General features: G+C 41.3%; 1 protein-coding gene across 1 annotated transcript in view; it reads right to left on the bottom strand.

Moving 5' to 3' along the window:
* Positions 1–17,376, bottom strand: part of cmya5 (cardiomyopathy associated 5) — a 102,510-nt gene that overhangs the window by 58,386 nt on the left and 26,748 nt on the right. The window contains exon 4 of the mRNA XM_029124866.2: positions 4,356–4,451. Within this exon, the coding sequence (XP_028980699.2) occupies positions 4,356–4,451 (96 nt within the window). The remainder of the gene's footprint in view (positions 1–4,355; positions 4,452–17,376) is intronic.

Raw genomic sequence — 17,376 nt, 5'->3', positions numbered from 1 at the left:
TTCCTTACCATGGGGCGTACCACTGCTCGCCTGGTTTTAAGCCCAATATCTGTTCCAGTTTTGTACTACATTTCAAACTAAAATAGGGCTCACCTTTTAGAAACATTCTATTTTTAAACTCATCATACCCCGCCCATACACCATATGGTTTTATATAACTGTTGAGCTCTACCACTAGTTTCACTATGCCATTGTAATAACCGGTGTTGAGTTCATATTTCCAAGTTTTGTCGTTATTCGAGTCATGTAGTTCAAATGCGTTTTCACCCCATGTAAAAGTCTTCCATGTATACAGGTATTGGAATTCTATCAAAGATACTTCCCAATCACCTTTCAAATCTAAACCTTTGGCAAATTTTGTGGTATAGCTCGAACTCGTATTGCTTGGATAGACACGGCCCGATGAGATACTGGGCAGCGTTATGTAGAAGCCAGCGTCATCCATGCTGATCGCAGTCAATGTAAATGACGTGATCCTGAAAATCCTGGAGTTTTATCCAGTTTCTAGGTCTAGCAACAGTTGGTATCCGACTGTTGAATTTCTCAGACCAACAAACCATTTCACAAGACTCTTTTTCTCCCCTTTCTGTACTTTCTCAACAAAAACTGCTTCCACTTTAAAAGTGTTATCCTTAGCCATGATTATTTTCAGTAATTCCTGTTCATAAAAGGTCCCAACTATCACATCACCATCGTAATCTTTTATTCTGTATACAGGAGGTACCCGCGGAATACATTCTGTTATTGTAAAATATTACGAATTTACTACGGGTCGTAGTAAATACTTTCCTAACCTGTTCAGACATCGTAGAGCATTCAAGCAGTAATGAGAGGTAATACATGTTTAACATTGTTTTATTTGAGTTTCCGAAATTACACACCCAAGATATTCAGAAAAGTTACACAAACATTCCGATTTCTCATAAGGTTTGTTTATATACATGTTAACATGAGAACTGAAGTCACCCGGCCTTAGACAACAAACTCTTTGCTTTTGTCGCACCATGACGCTTAGGCAAAACTGAATGACCATCACTGATGTCTGCATGGTTTAAATATACAGACCACGCCAATCAACCCATAAAACATGAAAGGTTAACAACCACCGGTTGTAGGTCATCTGTTGTAACACTTGTCAGAAGATAAAACCCTGGAGGGTTTATAGAATTGCTGGACCCTGTCACCCTTTTGTTGAACACCATTCATCTTGCCACTGACACAACATTTATTTATTGCCTGGGAATTTAACATTCCAGAACCCTAAGGCCCATTTGTTATTCATTAAACATAACCACCTGTTATTACACTAGTCTGTTTTGCTCATCAGGAGTTGTAAAACATCAAACACAGACACATCAATGTTATCATAAATTACAAAGTCACCGGACATGCATACATCACTCCTGAAGTCCTGCCCGAACGCACGTCATACAGGAAGTCCAACCCTAACACATGTCTCAACGGAAGTCCCACCCTACAATCCACTTCTGCCAAACTTACTCTTATTCAAATGACCATCCTACCCATTTTAGACTACGGAGATACCATTTACAGGGTTGCCTGCAAGTCCACCTTGTCAAAACTTGACTCTCTTTACCATTCTGCTATCAGGTTTGCCACAAATGCGCCTTACAATACACACCACTGCGCTCTCTACACATCTGTCAACTGGTCCTCCCTTCACAATCGCCGTACAATTCACTGGTTCACGTTCATTTACAAGACCCTTCTTGGCCACTCACCACCTTACATAGGTCACCTGCTGCAGCCTAAGCCTGCCACTTATGATACCCGGTCTTCACTTTATCTTCAATTAATAATTCCAAAAACCAAAACAGCTATTGGTCTAATATCATTTCAATCTGCTGCTGCTCGGGACTGGAATTCGCTACAAAAAATTCTCAAAATTGATAAGCTAATTTCAATCTCATCATTTAAAGCTGTTATATCACACTTGTACACGGACACATGCAGCTGCTTCTCTTCATAGTCATAAATAAAAATAGGAAAAGGAAAGGATAGGAAGGAAAAAGGGAAGGGGAAAGGAAAAAGAAAGATGAAGGAAGGGAAAAGAGGAAAAAAAAAGAAAAAAAAAAAAAAAAAAAAAAGGGATTGGGAAGGAAAGGGAAAAGAAAAAGGACAAATCTATAATAATACACAAATAGATAGGGAGAAGGATTGAGAAGTTATTTTTATTTTTTTTATTTTTTTATTTTTTTTGGAGCAAATAGTTCTATGTAGAGCTATTTATCAATTCTATATACACATACCTGGTTAAAGTGGTCTGTTGTCTATTGTGTTGAGTTTGCAATTGTATTTATGTAATTGCTAACTTGTAAGTATCTATAAAGTTTGTTGTCATTTTAACTCTACTTCCCCTTTTCCTCTAAGTGGTTATTCCACTTGTCAGGCCGCCATTGTAAATAAGAACGTGTTCTTAATGACTTGCCTGTAAAAATAAAGGTATAATAAAATCCGGATGTCCCGCCCACCTGTAACATCAATATGGAAGTCCCGCTCTCCAGGGCCATAAATCACCATTCTGACACATTATACCCTACATTTATTACTCGAGTCTCCAGTAATGCCTGTTCCTGACAGCTGGACTATTTCTAGTTCTGATGATTCTGTCTCAAGATGAAGATGGCAACCTCCAACCGATAGTGGGGCTAAGGAAAGCTCTGGTTCTGAACATTTACTGGGGCATGAAACACCAACTGCACGACATCGCTGGTTGGGTCCATACCAGGTGCATCTCAGCACACAATCTGCTGTCCAGGTAGCTGAGAGAGGAACCTGGATCCAGGCCACTCTGAGGGCAGAGTGAGTTTTTGGTGCTAGTAACTGTCACTTCTAAACCAGCCTGCTGCCATAGAGCCCTTAGGCAAAACTGGTAATCTTGGCATTCACAAAGGAGAGCACACAGATTCTCCTGACCTGGCTGATAAAGCAGCTAGAGTGGAAAACTAGTGCTGTGTCATTGTGACCTGAATTTAAACTATGAAGGACAACACCTTGGAATGTATCTGACTTTTATGTTCTGTTACAATGGTCTGCCAAGAAATGGTTCACAACTGACTGTCTGACATTTGGAGGAGCAGAACATTTGTGATGACTTTGGAAGTACATCTTACGGGAACCATAAGAGGACTTTTCAATGAATCAAGCAATTGGCAAAAGAGTACCGGTAACAAATTGAAAGATGTATTCAGTGACTGGTGTTTACACATCCACGTGTCAATGCAACCCCATGATGGGTTATATAAGTCAACTGGAATTACCTACTTTTACCATTGTTTCTATCATAAAACATTTTGCTGTACTATGTTATAGTCCTATGTAATGAAAACATGTGGTTTTAATGTTACAACATAGGTAATGTTCCAGACTCATGCTGACAGATGCTGACGAGGACCCAGGCATTTTCAGACTTGTTCTGTTCTCTAATTATTAGGGTGATGATATCATAAAAGATCAGGTTGTTAAAAAGTACTGTTGCAGTCTAAATCCTAATGAGTAAATTGTTTAAGGATTGATACAGAGGGTTGTGTCGGTATCAAGAGGACGTATTATCATGGAATTTCTTGAAACAATGTACTTTTTAGCATTGTCTGTGTTCCTATTGCCTGGTATGTGACTCTGGTCTTTGTTTGTGACATGTCTGAATGATATCAGTAGATCATTGGGTTCTCTGACCATCTATTAATCTGCCTAAACCAATAAGCATATCTGTCCTTTGTCCTTCAGGAATGTGGCTAGATGTCTGAGAGTGACTTTTACAATGATCCCCTAGCCCCTTGAGAGCAAACACCTAAGAGAGATAGAAGAAGACCATGGTGGTAGGAAGGATAAATGTTGTCTTTAGAGAATGAATGAGCAGTCTTACCACACCCCTTTTAACTTTAATAAATACTGACTGTTCTGTGTTTTCCTCATAGATTCCTCACAGGTTTATTTTGTAAGCTTTTGACGCTTCTCTCTATTTGCAAATAAACTGCTTATTATGCTAAGAAAATGTTGTCTCTGTACATACTTCTTAAGAGTTTCTATCGATGGAATTACCATCACAAACCCTTTTACACATTAAACCACTTGTGTTCAGGCTCAGAGATCAACAGTTTGTAACTTTGTCCTTTTTGTGACTTTGTAGTACTCTGGGATATGTTCAAATCAGACTCTGTTGCCTTTGGCAAACGCAGGACTTTGGGTAACCAGAGAAACATAAACAGAGGCCATGTAAACTAGCCAAACAAACAGGAACATTTTTGGAACACTTTGCATTAGAACATGCAATATTCCATGCATTCGATGCCACACAGAGGTGGCTGCTTCAGTTACAATAGCTGTCGTCTTACCTCTACGGTGTTGTAGGCCAGTTCCAGTTCGGACACCAGATCTTCAATTTTCTCCGATCTCTCCTGCAGCTCTGAGATCCAGGCACTCAGCCTTTCCTATAGTACAAAAACAGTTTGAGAACTGTGATGAGTTCTTAATGTTTGCAAGAAACATTTGTCAGGAATACAAGTTGGTCATTAAATAGTTGGGAGTAATTTTGCATGAGCTGAAAGGTGTAACCTATATAACAGGAATGATCGTGGGACTGAGGTGATACCCTGTGTCTGGTTACATCAGATTGTATCCTCTCTTTCCAAAAAGTACTTTAGGAAAGCGCACACACATAATCCATCCTTCATGCTGCACCATCCTTCATGGTGTAGACCCTTTCTCCTGACTGGGACAGACACGGCTGCCACGATAACAACAGACCTCCACCACATTCTGGTTGCTATGGCACCTTTATGGCAGCCTAGGCTGATTTTAAAAGCTTTTTGTTGATTTATGTATTGTTTTGTGCATATTTCCATATTTTTTGTTCTTGAGTTGCTGATCAGTTGTATATTTTTTTTTCTTTCAACTGTAAGAACTGAACAGAAATTGTACTTTTCTGCTATGAACTTATTGAAACTAGTTGATCATTTTCTTTTTAAAATTTGTATTGAAAATCTGCACTGAGGTTTCACCTATTATCTGAAGATCTACAAAGAACTGAAATGAAGGACATTCAGATCTACTCAGGAGTATTTCTTTATAGTTTTGGGAGAACTGAATAATTTCTCTTATTGATGAGCTTGGGGAACGACTTCTGCAACTAGGAATCCTTCAGAAAAATGCCAAACATTGAGGAGGACAGAGTGTGAGTGGGGAGGGGGTCAGCAGATTTGGAGAGGTCGCGGTCAGAAGGCAAGGTCCTGGTGAGACCTAGAACGGAGTGAGCTTTGCTGCCTGCCTGCCTCTGGAGGATCTGCTCGTCTCCTTCGTTGAACACATTTGTCCTAACTCTGCTCAAGCCATGTTCCTCTTGATGGTCATCAGACCTACTCTATCGTAGTCGCTTTACAAACGCGTTTCCAAAAAAGTTGGGACGTAAAATGCAACAAAAAAAAACAGAATGCAATGACGTACAAATCATTTATCCCTATATTTAATTGAAAATAGTACAAAGACAACATATCAAAAGACGGAGACATTTTAATGTTTTTAGAAAAATACATGCCCATTTCGTATATGATGCCAGCAACACATTTCAAAAGAGTTGGGACAGGGGCATGTTTACCACTGTGTTGCATCACCTCTACTTTTAACAATACTCTAAATGCATTTGGGATCTGAGAAGACCAATTGCAGTAGTTTTGAAAGTGAAATGTATTTCCATTCTCACTTGATATAGGATTGCAGCTGTACAACATTTTGGGGTCTCCATTTTGGGGTCTTCAGTGGGTGACAGGTCTAGACTGTAGGCAGGCCAATTTAGCATCCAGACTCTTACTACAGAGCCATGCTGTTGTCATACGTGCAGAATGTGGTTTGGCATTGATTCCCCAAAAATAATTTCACATTTTGATTTATCAGACCACAGGACAGTTTTGCATGGTAGAGTTCTAACTTGCATTTGTGGATGCAGTAACATACTTGAAGATCACGGCCATCCAATATTGGTTTTCAGCCTTGTCTCTTGCATACAGAGATTTATCCAGATTCTCTGAAGCTTTTAATTATACAATGTAACGTAGGTGATGAGATCCCCAAACTCTTTGCAATTTAACATTGAGAAAAGTTATTCTTAATAACACAGTAATAGCACAGTATTTCACAGTGTGGTGAACCTCTCCCCTTCCTCACTTCTGACAGTCACATCCTGTCTGGAATGACCTTTTAACACCCAATCATGTGACTGACCTGTTGCCAATTAACCTAATTAGTTGTGAGATAGGTTTAGTTTTTTAGCGATTACACATCTTGTTATTACACAACGTGTCCAGTCTTTTGTTGCCTCTGTCACCACTTTTTTGAAAGTGTTGCGGGCATATTTTTTTCAACATTTGATATGTTGTCTTTGTACAATTTTGTATTGAATATATGGTTTAAATGATTTGCACATCATTGCAATCTCTTTTATTTACATTTTATATAGTGTTCCAACTTTTTTGGAGACAGGGTCGTGAGTTAATATCTATATATGTTCTGTTTTGCTGAATCATCACAAAACAGATTTAGTCATTAGCCTGTTCATGTTGGAGTGAAGTAATAAAAAAATTGATTCAATAAAAAAATAAAAATAACATTTAATAAACGGATCTCCCTGTGAACAGAATATTTTGAAATATGTCAACTTCAAACCCAAACAAACATGTTTCTGTGAAACACGCCTGGTTTTGCAACCGTGTTCTGTTGAAACTGAAGAATTGAACATAAATAGTATTGCAGAACCCCCATTATGGGCATATCCAACAGCTAATTTCAATAACAAATGGTGGTGGGCTAGCTAAAAGGGTATATTTATTAAGAACATTTACATTTGTTTTCCACTGCATTTATATTTTGAACATTAGGATTTAGTTATCCGACCAAAAATATGCCAAGAATATGTGGTGGCCATTAATAGGGTGGCCATTAGCTACTATTTACAGAAGGGATCTCACTTCAGATGAGCGAGTTATGTTGAACACTTCAAACTTAACCAAACATGCTGCCAAATGAACGTGAATCTATACACATTTTTTATACAATTTGTAAGAAGTTTAACATGCAATGAAACAGTAAAAAAAAAAAAGAAAGAAATCACAGAGAAAATATATTGACTGATTTATTGATTTATTTAGGGGGGCCCAATTAATATTTTAGGGGGGTAAATCCCCCTTAAAATGGGCCTAGCGATGTCCCTGCATTCATCTGTCCTACAAAACAAATCTGGATCGCTGTTGAAAGATTAGTCAGGTCAGCGTAGCCTGCCCTTGTCCACACGGTGTCAGCAGTTGAGAGAGCAGAACAACCTGCTAGCTTCAGTGCAAACACACAACCACTTGATTCTTAAATTAATTCCTTTGGGAAAAGTCTGGTAATCTTTTGCCCCTTAAAATAGTGTTAATCTGTAAAATCAGGTGTTGATCTACCTTTTGACAGATTAATTTGTTTTTCCAAAAGATAAAGTGGGATGTCTGGATGTGACAATGAATTTGGCACGTATATAGCTAGAAACATTTGATTAAGTAATATTTGCTAGACATTCTTGCGGGATTGTGAAACCATTAACTAAACAATTTTCATTGCTAGGAAGCGGCATAACTACTTTACACCCCAAAAGCACATGCTTTTCCATAAAAAAAATTTGTGAACATACTATGCCAACATGACCAAAATAGCTGAAGTATCATAATTCCAAGAAAACCTAGAGGCAAAAAGTGATACGGGTTGGTTTCGCCTTGCTCCATTTATTTTTCCCATAAGGAATTTTAGAATCACTTCAAATAAGGTCTGAGTTACATTTTTGATAACCATTTATAACTTTTTATATCAAAAGTTTACATGCTAATTAGCAATATAGAATACCCAATGTAAGACTACAATTCCCTTCATTAACGTCCCAACAAGCTAAGGGCTGTCAGGTCCCTGTACAACCGAAGCAGGAGCTTGGTCCGCATTGCCGGCAGTAAGTCAGACTTGTTCCCAGTGCATGTTGGACTCCGGCAGGGCTGCCCTTTGTCGCCGGTTCTGTTCATAATTTTTATGGACAGAATTTCTAGGCGTAGCCAGGGGCCGGAAGGTGTCTGGTTTGGGGACCACACAATTTCGTCTCTGCTCTTTGCGGATGATGTTGTCGTGTTGGCCCCTTCAAATCACAACCTTCAGCATGCACTGGGACGGTTTGCAGCCGAGTGTGAAGCGGTGGGTATGAGAATCAGTACCTCCAAATCCAAGGCCATGGTCCTCAGTCGGAAAAGGGTGGCTTGCCCACTTCAGGTTGGTGGAGAGTGCCTGCCTCAAGTGGAGGAGTTTAAGTATCTAGGGGTCTTGTTCACGAGTGAGGGAAGGATAGAACGGGAGATTGACAGACGGATCAGTGCAGCTTCTGCAGTAATGCGGTCGAGGTATCGGTCTGTTGTGGTGAAGAAAGAGCTGAGCCGCAAGGCGAAGCTCTCGATTTACCGGTCAATCTACATTCCTACTCTCACCTATGGTCATGAGCTTTGGGTCATGACCGAAAGGACAAGATCCCGGGTACAGGCGGCCGAAATGAGCTTCTTCTGCAAGGTGGCTGGGCGATCCCTTAGAGATAGGGTGAGAAGCTCGGTCACCCGGGAGGAGCTCAGAGTAGAGCCGCTGCTCCTCCACATTGAGAGGGGTCAGCTGAGGTGGCTTGGGCATCTGTTTCAGATGCCTCCAGAACGCCTTCCTGAGAAGGTGTTCTGGTCCCGTCCCACCGGGAGGAGACCCCGGGGAAGACCTAGGACACGCTGGAGGGACTATGTCTCCCGGCTGGCCTGGGAACGCCTCGGTGTCCCGCCAGAAGAGCTGGAGGAAGTGTCTGGGGAGAGGGAAGTCTGGGCATCCCTGCTTAGACTGCTGCCCCCGCGACCCGGCCCCGGATAAGCGGAAGATGATGGATGGATGGAACGTCCCAACATCTTTTCTAACTGACACAAAGAAGCTAACATAGACCAGCGCGATCATTCCGAATCCATGTGCTGTTGTATTGAAATGTATGAATAGTATTGCATTTCTTCCTTCCTCTTTCTCTGAATTAGCCAGTCTTAGACAGACATTGCCTTTAAGGAGTGAGTTAGCAGTGCAGTAACATATTTATTTTTTCTTATACTTATAGAAATGTTACTAATAGTTTGTACAGTGTCAATGTTGGTTTACATTTGAGACCCTATGTCGTTTTTATGGATGAACATTTAAGGGGGAGAAGTATGGCCGTAAGTGCAGAAAAAGTGAGGGTCAATTTAGCTATTTAGTTTGGGCCAGCATGAATGATGAAAGTGTATCCAGTTTTGGTGAGTGTAGCTAGTAATGTACATAACATTTGTAGAAAGAAATATCGATATAATTGCTATATAATAAATAAACATTATCCGGGATACTACCTTGAACAGCATAATAATCTGTTATCTGTGATAAGCACAATACAGCCAGTGCGAGCCAGTTGTCATCAAAAGTGATAATTTGCTCACTAAAGATGGTTATGACACCAAACAGCTGTAGTTGCTGAAGGTGACAAGCATTCAATTATTTGGGTGTGCCAAAAAGTTTCATTAGCAGATTACCCCACAAGAGGAGATGCCAGATGTGAAGGTGCTGCACTGGTGTGGTTACATGGTCTGCATTTGTGAGGCCTGTTGAATGATGTTGAATGCGGCTAAGAATAGAGAAATTAATGTTATTTCTGCAGTCACTATGCCAGTTGCCTGATCCTCAAACTGTGGCATTGTGTTAAGTCAGTGGTTCCCAACCAGGGGTACTAGGACCCCTGGGGGTACTTGGCCTTTCCACAGGGGGTACTTGAAAAGGTTAGAAATGCACAAACTCAGTGCAAACTTTCAAGTGTCTACTAAAAACTAATCTCTACAGCACGGTTTATAATTATGTGTAGCCTGGCCCAGGGGCGTGAAGGTGACCAGTAGGCTTGATACTGTCCACCCTTACTGTCTTGCCAGGTGGGCTCTCGTCGCCACTGGGATGCCCTCCCTCCAATGCCTTTCGGGGGAAGAGTCACTGGCTTGTTGTTGACTCTCTGTTGCGCACTTGTGCAATTGGGCTGTACACTGCTGGCAATACTCGGCCCTCATTCAGGGGGGTTGCGGTTGGTGGGTGTCCCTTTGGTTGATGCCTGGCAATGTGGTTGGATTGATTTCCTGCCTGTTGGGCCCTGTCCGGGGCCTCCCCCGGGTAGGGCCACAGTCTTACCGGACCCCCCCGTCTCAGTACCAAGGTGTTACGCTGCTATATTATTGTGCTGGGGGATATGAGGGATGTACTACTAACTTTTCTCAGTTTCCTCCAGTTTTAAATTTTAGAAGGAGATGAGGTCCTGGTCCACACCTGCGGATTACCTGGTTTGGGGGGCCCGTTGCTGTCCCTGTCCTTGTCCACCTGGTCATACTTCTGACCTAGTCTAAAATCAAATAGACTCTGGATTTAGCCCAGAGTAATTTATTTATTATTCCAATTGGACTCTTAATATCTCACCCGGCACAGCCAGAAGAGGACTGGTCACCCCTCTGAGCCTGGGTCCTCTCTAGGTTTCTTCCTAAAATTCGACCTTCTTAGGGAGTTTTTCCTAACCACTGAAATTCAACACTACTGTTGTTTGCTCCTTGGGGTTTAAGGCCGGGTGTCTCTGTAAAGCACTTTGTGACAACTGCTGTTGCAAAAAGGGCTTTATAAATACATTTGATTGATTGAAAACACGCATGACACCATAGACTTACTAGTTAAATGAAAATGAGGGGGTACTTCAGGGGTACTCCAAGCAGTGCAAATTCTTTTTGGGGGTACAGTAACTGAAAAAGGTTGGGAGCCACTGTGTTAAGTGATGAAAGTACACATTTTAAAGTGTCCTGCTATTGTCCTCTGCACAAGGTGCATCTGCGAAATGATCATGCTATTTAATTAGGAGCAGCACAAATGTTTATTGACAAGGATGTATGCAAATTTGCGCAGGCAGTTTGAGAGAAATATGCTTTTTGTATATATGGAAAATTTCTAGGATGTTTCAGGTTATGAAACACTGGACCAACATTTTATATGTGTTTATATATTTTTTTGTGTGTAATTAATTACTGTGTGTTTAATTGAGAAGTTAAAAGCTTTGGTTACTTAGAGTTTTAGTCCTCCCGATTAAGTAGGCCCATTATTTCTCCACTCCAAATACATTTTCTTTCAAAACAATTCAATAACGATTTTCCTGGTGATGATAAAGTCTTGAATTAAATGTTAATTATGTTTTTTCTCAAAGTTAACATTTGCAAGACCATTCAACTTTTCCAATATACAGCTTTAAAGTAAGCCATGTTATATTACTATCTTATTTGTCACAATTCCATTAGAACATGCAACATCTCTGCCTACCTCAGGCTAGCTTACCTCAGGCTAAACATCATCACTACAGGCAACTTTCATAAGGCTGTGAATTACCTAAGAGACAAGGCAAGAATGATGTTCTATGCCATCAAATGAAATATAAAAATGGATATCCCTGCTAGAATCTGGCTTAGAAAAATGTAATCTAAAATAGAGCCCATTACACTCAATGGATGTGAGGTATGGGGTCCACTAACAAACTAAGAGTTCACCAAACAGGAGAAACACCAAATTGAAACCCTACAGGCAGAACTGGGTAAAAACATACTTTGAGTCCAACGTGAAACCCCGAACAATACCTGCAGAGCAGAATAAGGACATTATCCATTTATAATCAAAACCCACAAAAGAGCCATTCAATTCCACCACCACCTTAGCCAAAGTGACACACAAAGTGCTTGCCTGCCAAGAAAGGATCTCAGAAAGGAGCCCCCCTAACCAGCTGGTCAGGGGGCTGCACTTGCAATATCTCAAACCATGACAGAAACAAAATAAGACCAAACTAAATTATTAAGAAACAAAGAGAGACATACAGAACATATTGAGAAGAGACCACAAAAAAACAAACTATCATAGTAGTTAATACAGGGTTCAGTCTGTCACTTTTGGATGAATTGATTGAGAGTAGATGGGATTTCCGGTTTGGGGGGCAGGACTTCCGGTTTGGTAGGTGTGACTTCCTGTGTGACATATGCAGGGGTGGGACCTATGTTTTGGGGTGGTACTTCTGGCTTGGCGTGTTCTGGGGTGGTACTTTCGGGTGTGGTGTGTGTTCCGGGGTGGTACTTCATGTTTGACGTATATTAGGAGTTGTAACTTCCTGTATGACATATGTATATCCAGGGGATGAAATATGGTATTGGGGGAGAGTGTGGTTTGTAATTTGATGTTAAACAATAGGGCTTTTTAAAAAAAAAAATCCCCCTCAAAGACAATACAAACTATATAGGCTACTTAAAACACATTACTGTTTTTCAATAGGAGATTCAGCTTAGTGTGTAGGAAAATTCATCAAATGTAAATCTACTAATGTATTATTCTAAAAAAGTATTCACTAAACGAAATACCAAGGATATTGTTTAGCAGTCACAACTCACTAATTCAAGAATGATATTACAACTTACTGTTTTTATTTTAGGAGAAAAAAAGAAATTAAATCACACACACATCCGATCGTCTCCCTCTGAATTTTCTCTGCTTATTTTACTGAAGATAAAGAAATTGCGTACTTTTTCATTTGTTACACATACATGTCTACCTCGGGAACCTAATCTAATCAAATCTAATGAACAGCAAGGGAATAGCAATGACGTCAGCGGATGAATGGGCAATATCCCCCTCATCAAGCCAGACACACCTATTCATGTGACTGAAGTGTGATGATGAGTGTAGAAAGTGCAAGTCAGACACAACTCAATCATCAAATGTATTTATACAGCCCTTTTTACATCAGCAGATGTCACAAAGTGCTTTAACAAAACACCTGGCTTTAAACCCCAAGGAGCAAACAGCAGTGTTGTAAGTGGCTAGGAAAATCTCCCTAAGAATGCCAAAATTTAGGAAAAAACCTAGAGAGGACCCAGGCTCAGAGGGGTGACCAGTCCTCTTCTGGCTGTGCCAGGTGAACATATTATTGTAATTGTAATAATTAATAAATGCATGTGGGCTGAGTCTAGAGTCTATTTAAACTTAGTCCACCAACCGCAACCACCCTGAATGGGTGCCGAATATTGCCAGCAGAGTACAGCCCAATTGCACAAGCGTGCAACAGAAAGACAACAACAAGCCAGTGACTCCGCCTCTGAAAGGCATTGGAGGGAGGGACAGCAGGACAGCAAGGCTGGAGAGTATCAAGCCTTTCTGGTCACCTTCACGCCCCTGGGCCAGGCTACACCTAATCATGGACTGTGCTGTAGAGATGAGTCTTTAGTAGACACTTGACAGTTTGCACTGAGTTTGCATTTCTAACCTTAACTGGCAAATCATTCCACAGTAGTGGAGCTCTGTGAGAAAAGGCCCTGCCTCCAGCTGTTTGTTTAGAGATTCTAGGTAAAAATGAAAGGCCTGCATCTTGCGATCGTAGGTTACGTGTAGGTATGTATGGCTGGATCATTTCAGTAAGGTAAGTAGGAGGAAGTTCATGTATTGATTTATAGGTTAACAATAAAACCTTAAAATCAGCCCTAACCCTAACAAACAGCCAGTGTAAAGAGGCTAGGAAAGGAGTAGCGTTCTTGGTAGTTAGGATTCTAGCAGCCATGTGTAGCACTAATTGAAGTTTATTTATTAATATGTCAGGGTAACCGGAAAGAAGAGCATTGCAGTAATCTAGTCTAGAAGTAACGAAAGCATGGATTCGTTTTTCTGCATGAGTTTTTGTTAAAAAGTTTCAGATTTTTGCAATGTTTCGAAGATGAAAATAAGCAACTCTTGAGACATATTTTCTATGTTCATCAAAGGAGAGGTCAGGGTCAAGGGTAACGCCGAGTTTTCTTGCAGTTTTTTGGGATACGACCATGCAGCCATCGAGGTTCACAGTGAGATCTGGTAACAAAGTCTGGGCAGGGCTGGATTAAGAATAGACACAAGACAGAAATCACAAGGGTAACATATAAGATAAAGAACATAAACTGGACGAATGGCACACATGCTTGGCTACCTCCGCCCCTTGCTTTCTAGGCGTATTCGTAGTATAAATAGTACTTGTGTTACTGCTGATATTCAGACATTGTGGGGCGTCACTCTGTCTCCAGAAGCTTCTGTAATAAACGGATGGTACGGAATTGGTAATTGACCTGACTCCTGGTGTGTTATTCTCCTTTCCATCAAACCAACTCGGGGAAGTGTTAGACTTCGACAAGTGTTAGGGCAGCTTTTTGCGTTAGGGAGCAGGCATATGTGTTAGGGCACATTTAATCTGCAGACAAGGCTAGGGCCTTGAACGTCTCACTTACAGGCCGACGGGTCTATTAACGATGTTAGGGCATGTTAATTGAGATCAAAGTGTTAGGGCACTTCTATGCGTTAGGGCGCGGGTATATGTGTTAGGGCACATGAAGTTTAAGTGGTTCTGGCGTGAGGGGCACGCTCACATGTAATGAGATGTATTAATAAAGAAGGGTTGGTTTCGCCGGGCATGTTTTTACTGCATTTGATGATGGGTAAGCGTTGTGGTACGTATTTGGCGACAAAGTAAATGTTTCTGTTGTCTGGGCATGTGAACAAATGTATCTTTAAATGGTAAATGGCTTTTTCGTTCGGTGGTGGATGCGTGGCCTGCCGGCCATATTGGAGGACTATAGCCGTGGTGACGTATGGAAATTGCAGAAGGTATAATATAAAGTTGTTTGGAAGGCGTAGGCTCTGGTATGTAGACAGTGGTGACTGATGGAAGCTTTGGGGAAGTTTGTGGGGGTTTCTTGATCTCTGTGTTGTAGTTCCTTTTGCTCAGGTTGGATGGATCGTCCCTCTGACCGCTCCCCCACCCTCCCGCGGTGTTCCACCCGGCCGATCACTGGGACTCCTTGGAGTTTTGTGTGGTCCCATCCCGCCCGGCGACACTGCATCGTTGGAGAACATTTCCCTACAATCGATGTAGCCAACACCGCTGGTGGCCGAGATAGCCCCCGATTGGTTTCGCTCTATGGACCTTTTTATTGTGAACGTGGTGATGCAGTACGCCGTCTGGAGGCCGTTTTGCTCCACTTTGGAAGTGTTGAGAGAGTCTACGCGGGTAAAGAAAAGGTCCAAAAGACTACAGACCCAAGGTTGAGGAAGAGACAATGCTAACCGCTACGTTTAAAGTAATGGAGCTGCCGCTAGTCATTCGACTGGACATTGGGTTTGGGAAGATACCCATGGGAATCAAGACAATGGCTGTTTAGATGTTGTGTTCCCACCAGAAAAGAGACAGTTCCGGCTGCCTCTTTGGCCTCGCCACGGGCGATCCAACGGGAACAAGCAGGAACGCTGAACCACCTGAGGGAGGGGTGCTGACGGTCAGAGGAGACGGACCAGAGAGCATCGACCGGTGAGATCATTCTTTAACACAGCCCTGTTTTCGTCTCTGATGAATTTAGATTAAACAGGATTTATACCTTTTCTTAGGATTTAGTAAACTAGGTGGTTGGTTTCGGTATGTCACGATTGATGGATTTGAGAAAGTATGGTAACTACAAGTTATTTTTAGGGTATTTCAGATATAGTAACTGTAGTGAATAAAAGGCTGTTGTTGTTCAGTGTCCTGATAGCACGGGTATCACTCCCTTGCTCTTAACCTATTGTGGAACGATTTGTGCAGGATTTTAAGCAGCTCTCTGTTGGTGGAATTGGTTTCTGTGCAACATTCTGTGCAAAATGCGAGAAAGATGTCTCGTTTGTTTTTCAACAGTAGGGGAATTGTGCTCCTATGTCTCCTCGTGCAACCTGTATTATAGATAGGGGAGATTCGGTCCGGTGAGCAGGCCTCGGGTTGATTTCCAACCACGTAGGAAGGGCACTGATGGCTTAGGGGCTATATCTGTTGTGCATCTATGTGGTGTGGTATAACCAAATGCTGTGCTCGGAGGACCTTGTGGATTTTGTCAAGCTCTATGTCCACCAATTTAAGAGACTGTAGGATGGAGTAGGGATTGCTCCTGTAAAACGCCAAAGTTGTTGGTCAGCTTGTGGTTGGCCAATAGTAGAGTTAATGAAGTTGTATACGTGCTTGTGCCGATTGTGCTTGGTCTGTATGAGATTGTGGCCCCAGTCTCATGCATTTGTCAATTTCTGGTTATGGTCGACCTAGTACATGCATTTCCATTTTGGTATTCCCTGTGCACGAGGGATGCATTGTGTATTCCTTGGTGGAATATTTGATCTGGTTTACCGAGGTTGTTGTTAACTTGGAAGTCTTGTAATCGCAAGGTTTTGCTTTCTTTGGTGTACACTTGGGTGAGCGCACATCGTTAATGTGATTCTTTGGTGAGGCCCACTCTTTCGGCTTTTGCCTTAGTGGCGAATCCGTGAAATTGAAATTTGCCTTCTAATGTTGTGCAGGTGGCTGGCACACATGGAGGTGTTCGCCTGATAATATAGGACTGTATCCCTCTAAATTTCATTAGAGGGATAGATTGGAAATTGGTACAATGATGCTTTTCTAATTTGGTAAAATCTTGTGGTTTCATTATAATGGGTTAAAATATTGTGTTTCTCTCTCCTTGTGTGGAGTAGAATGAAGAATCACATGGCGATAGTCTTTAACGTTAAGTACACACGCTGTTTCCCATTTAGACTGGATTCTCATCCAATATAGTCAAAACCTGCAACAAAGGGTAACATTAGCCAAAGCCCGTCTATTCCCCAAATTAATTCCGTGTGGCCCAGTTGTTTTTAGATTTTCTTTGTGGATGTTTTTATCATTTTCATTTGTTTTTGTTGCATATTCAGTTTGCACTCTTTACTGAATGAATGTTAGCTTCATCCCAACTATTGATGTTATTTTTCATGTCCGTCCTGTAATGGTTCTGCTTTCACGCATGGAGTCGTTTTCCATTGACTATGTCGTGAAAGCAGGGGGGGGGGACCGTATGAAATTATTATCTATAATGACAAAAAGTTGAACTTAGAGTTCAAAGCGAAGGTGTTTGAAATTGATTTTTGACTTGTTTGAACTCTTTAGAAGAGAAACAGACTTACTGGTGACTTTATCAAAATTGGGTATTCTAATTTGGCTACATTGAATACTTGGTGTTCATTATTCTGGTTTTGACTTGAAGGAACCAGAAGTGTCAATTCCATGTTTATTTATATATTCAATGACTCTTCATTATTTTTATAGAAAAACGGGTGTGGTCGCCTAGTTGCAGCTCTCTGAATCTCACTCCCACGACTTATGTGTTTTTTTTGTTTGATTCGACCGGCTGACTTCATTATGGCTACTAAAGGAACTAGATCTAATCTAAAGAATCAAAA

Source organism: Esox lucius, chromosome 13 (genome assembly GCF_011004845.1).
Source record: "Esox lucius isolate fEsoLuc1 chromosome 13, fEsoLuc1.pri, whole genome shotgun sequence".
In the NCBI taxonomy this organism is placed as follows: domain Eukaryota; kingdom Metazoa; phylum Chordata; class Actinopteri; order Esociformes; family Esocidae; genus Esox; species Esox lucius.
Note: the sequence above shows the minus strand (reverse complement) of the source record. Positions and strands in the feature narration are given on the sequence as shown.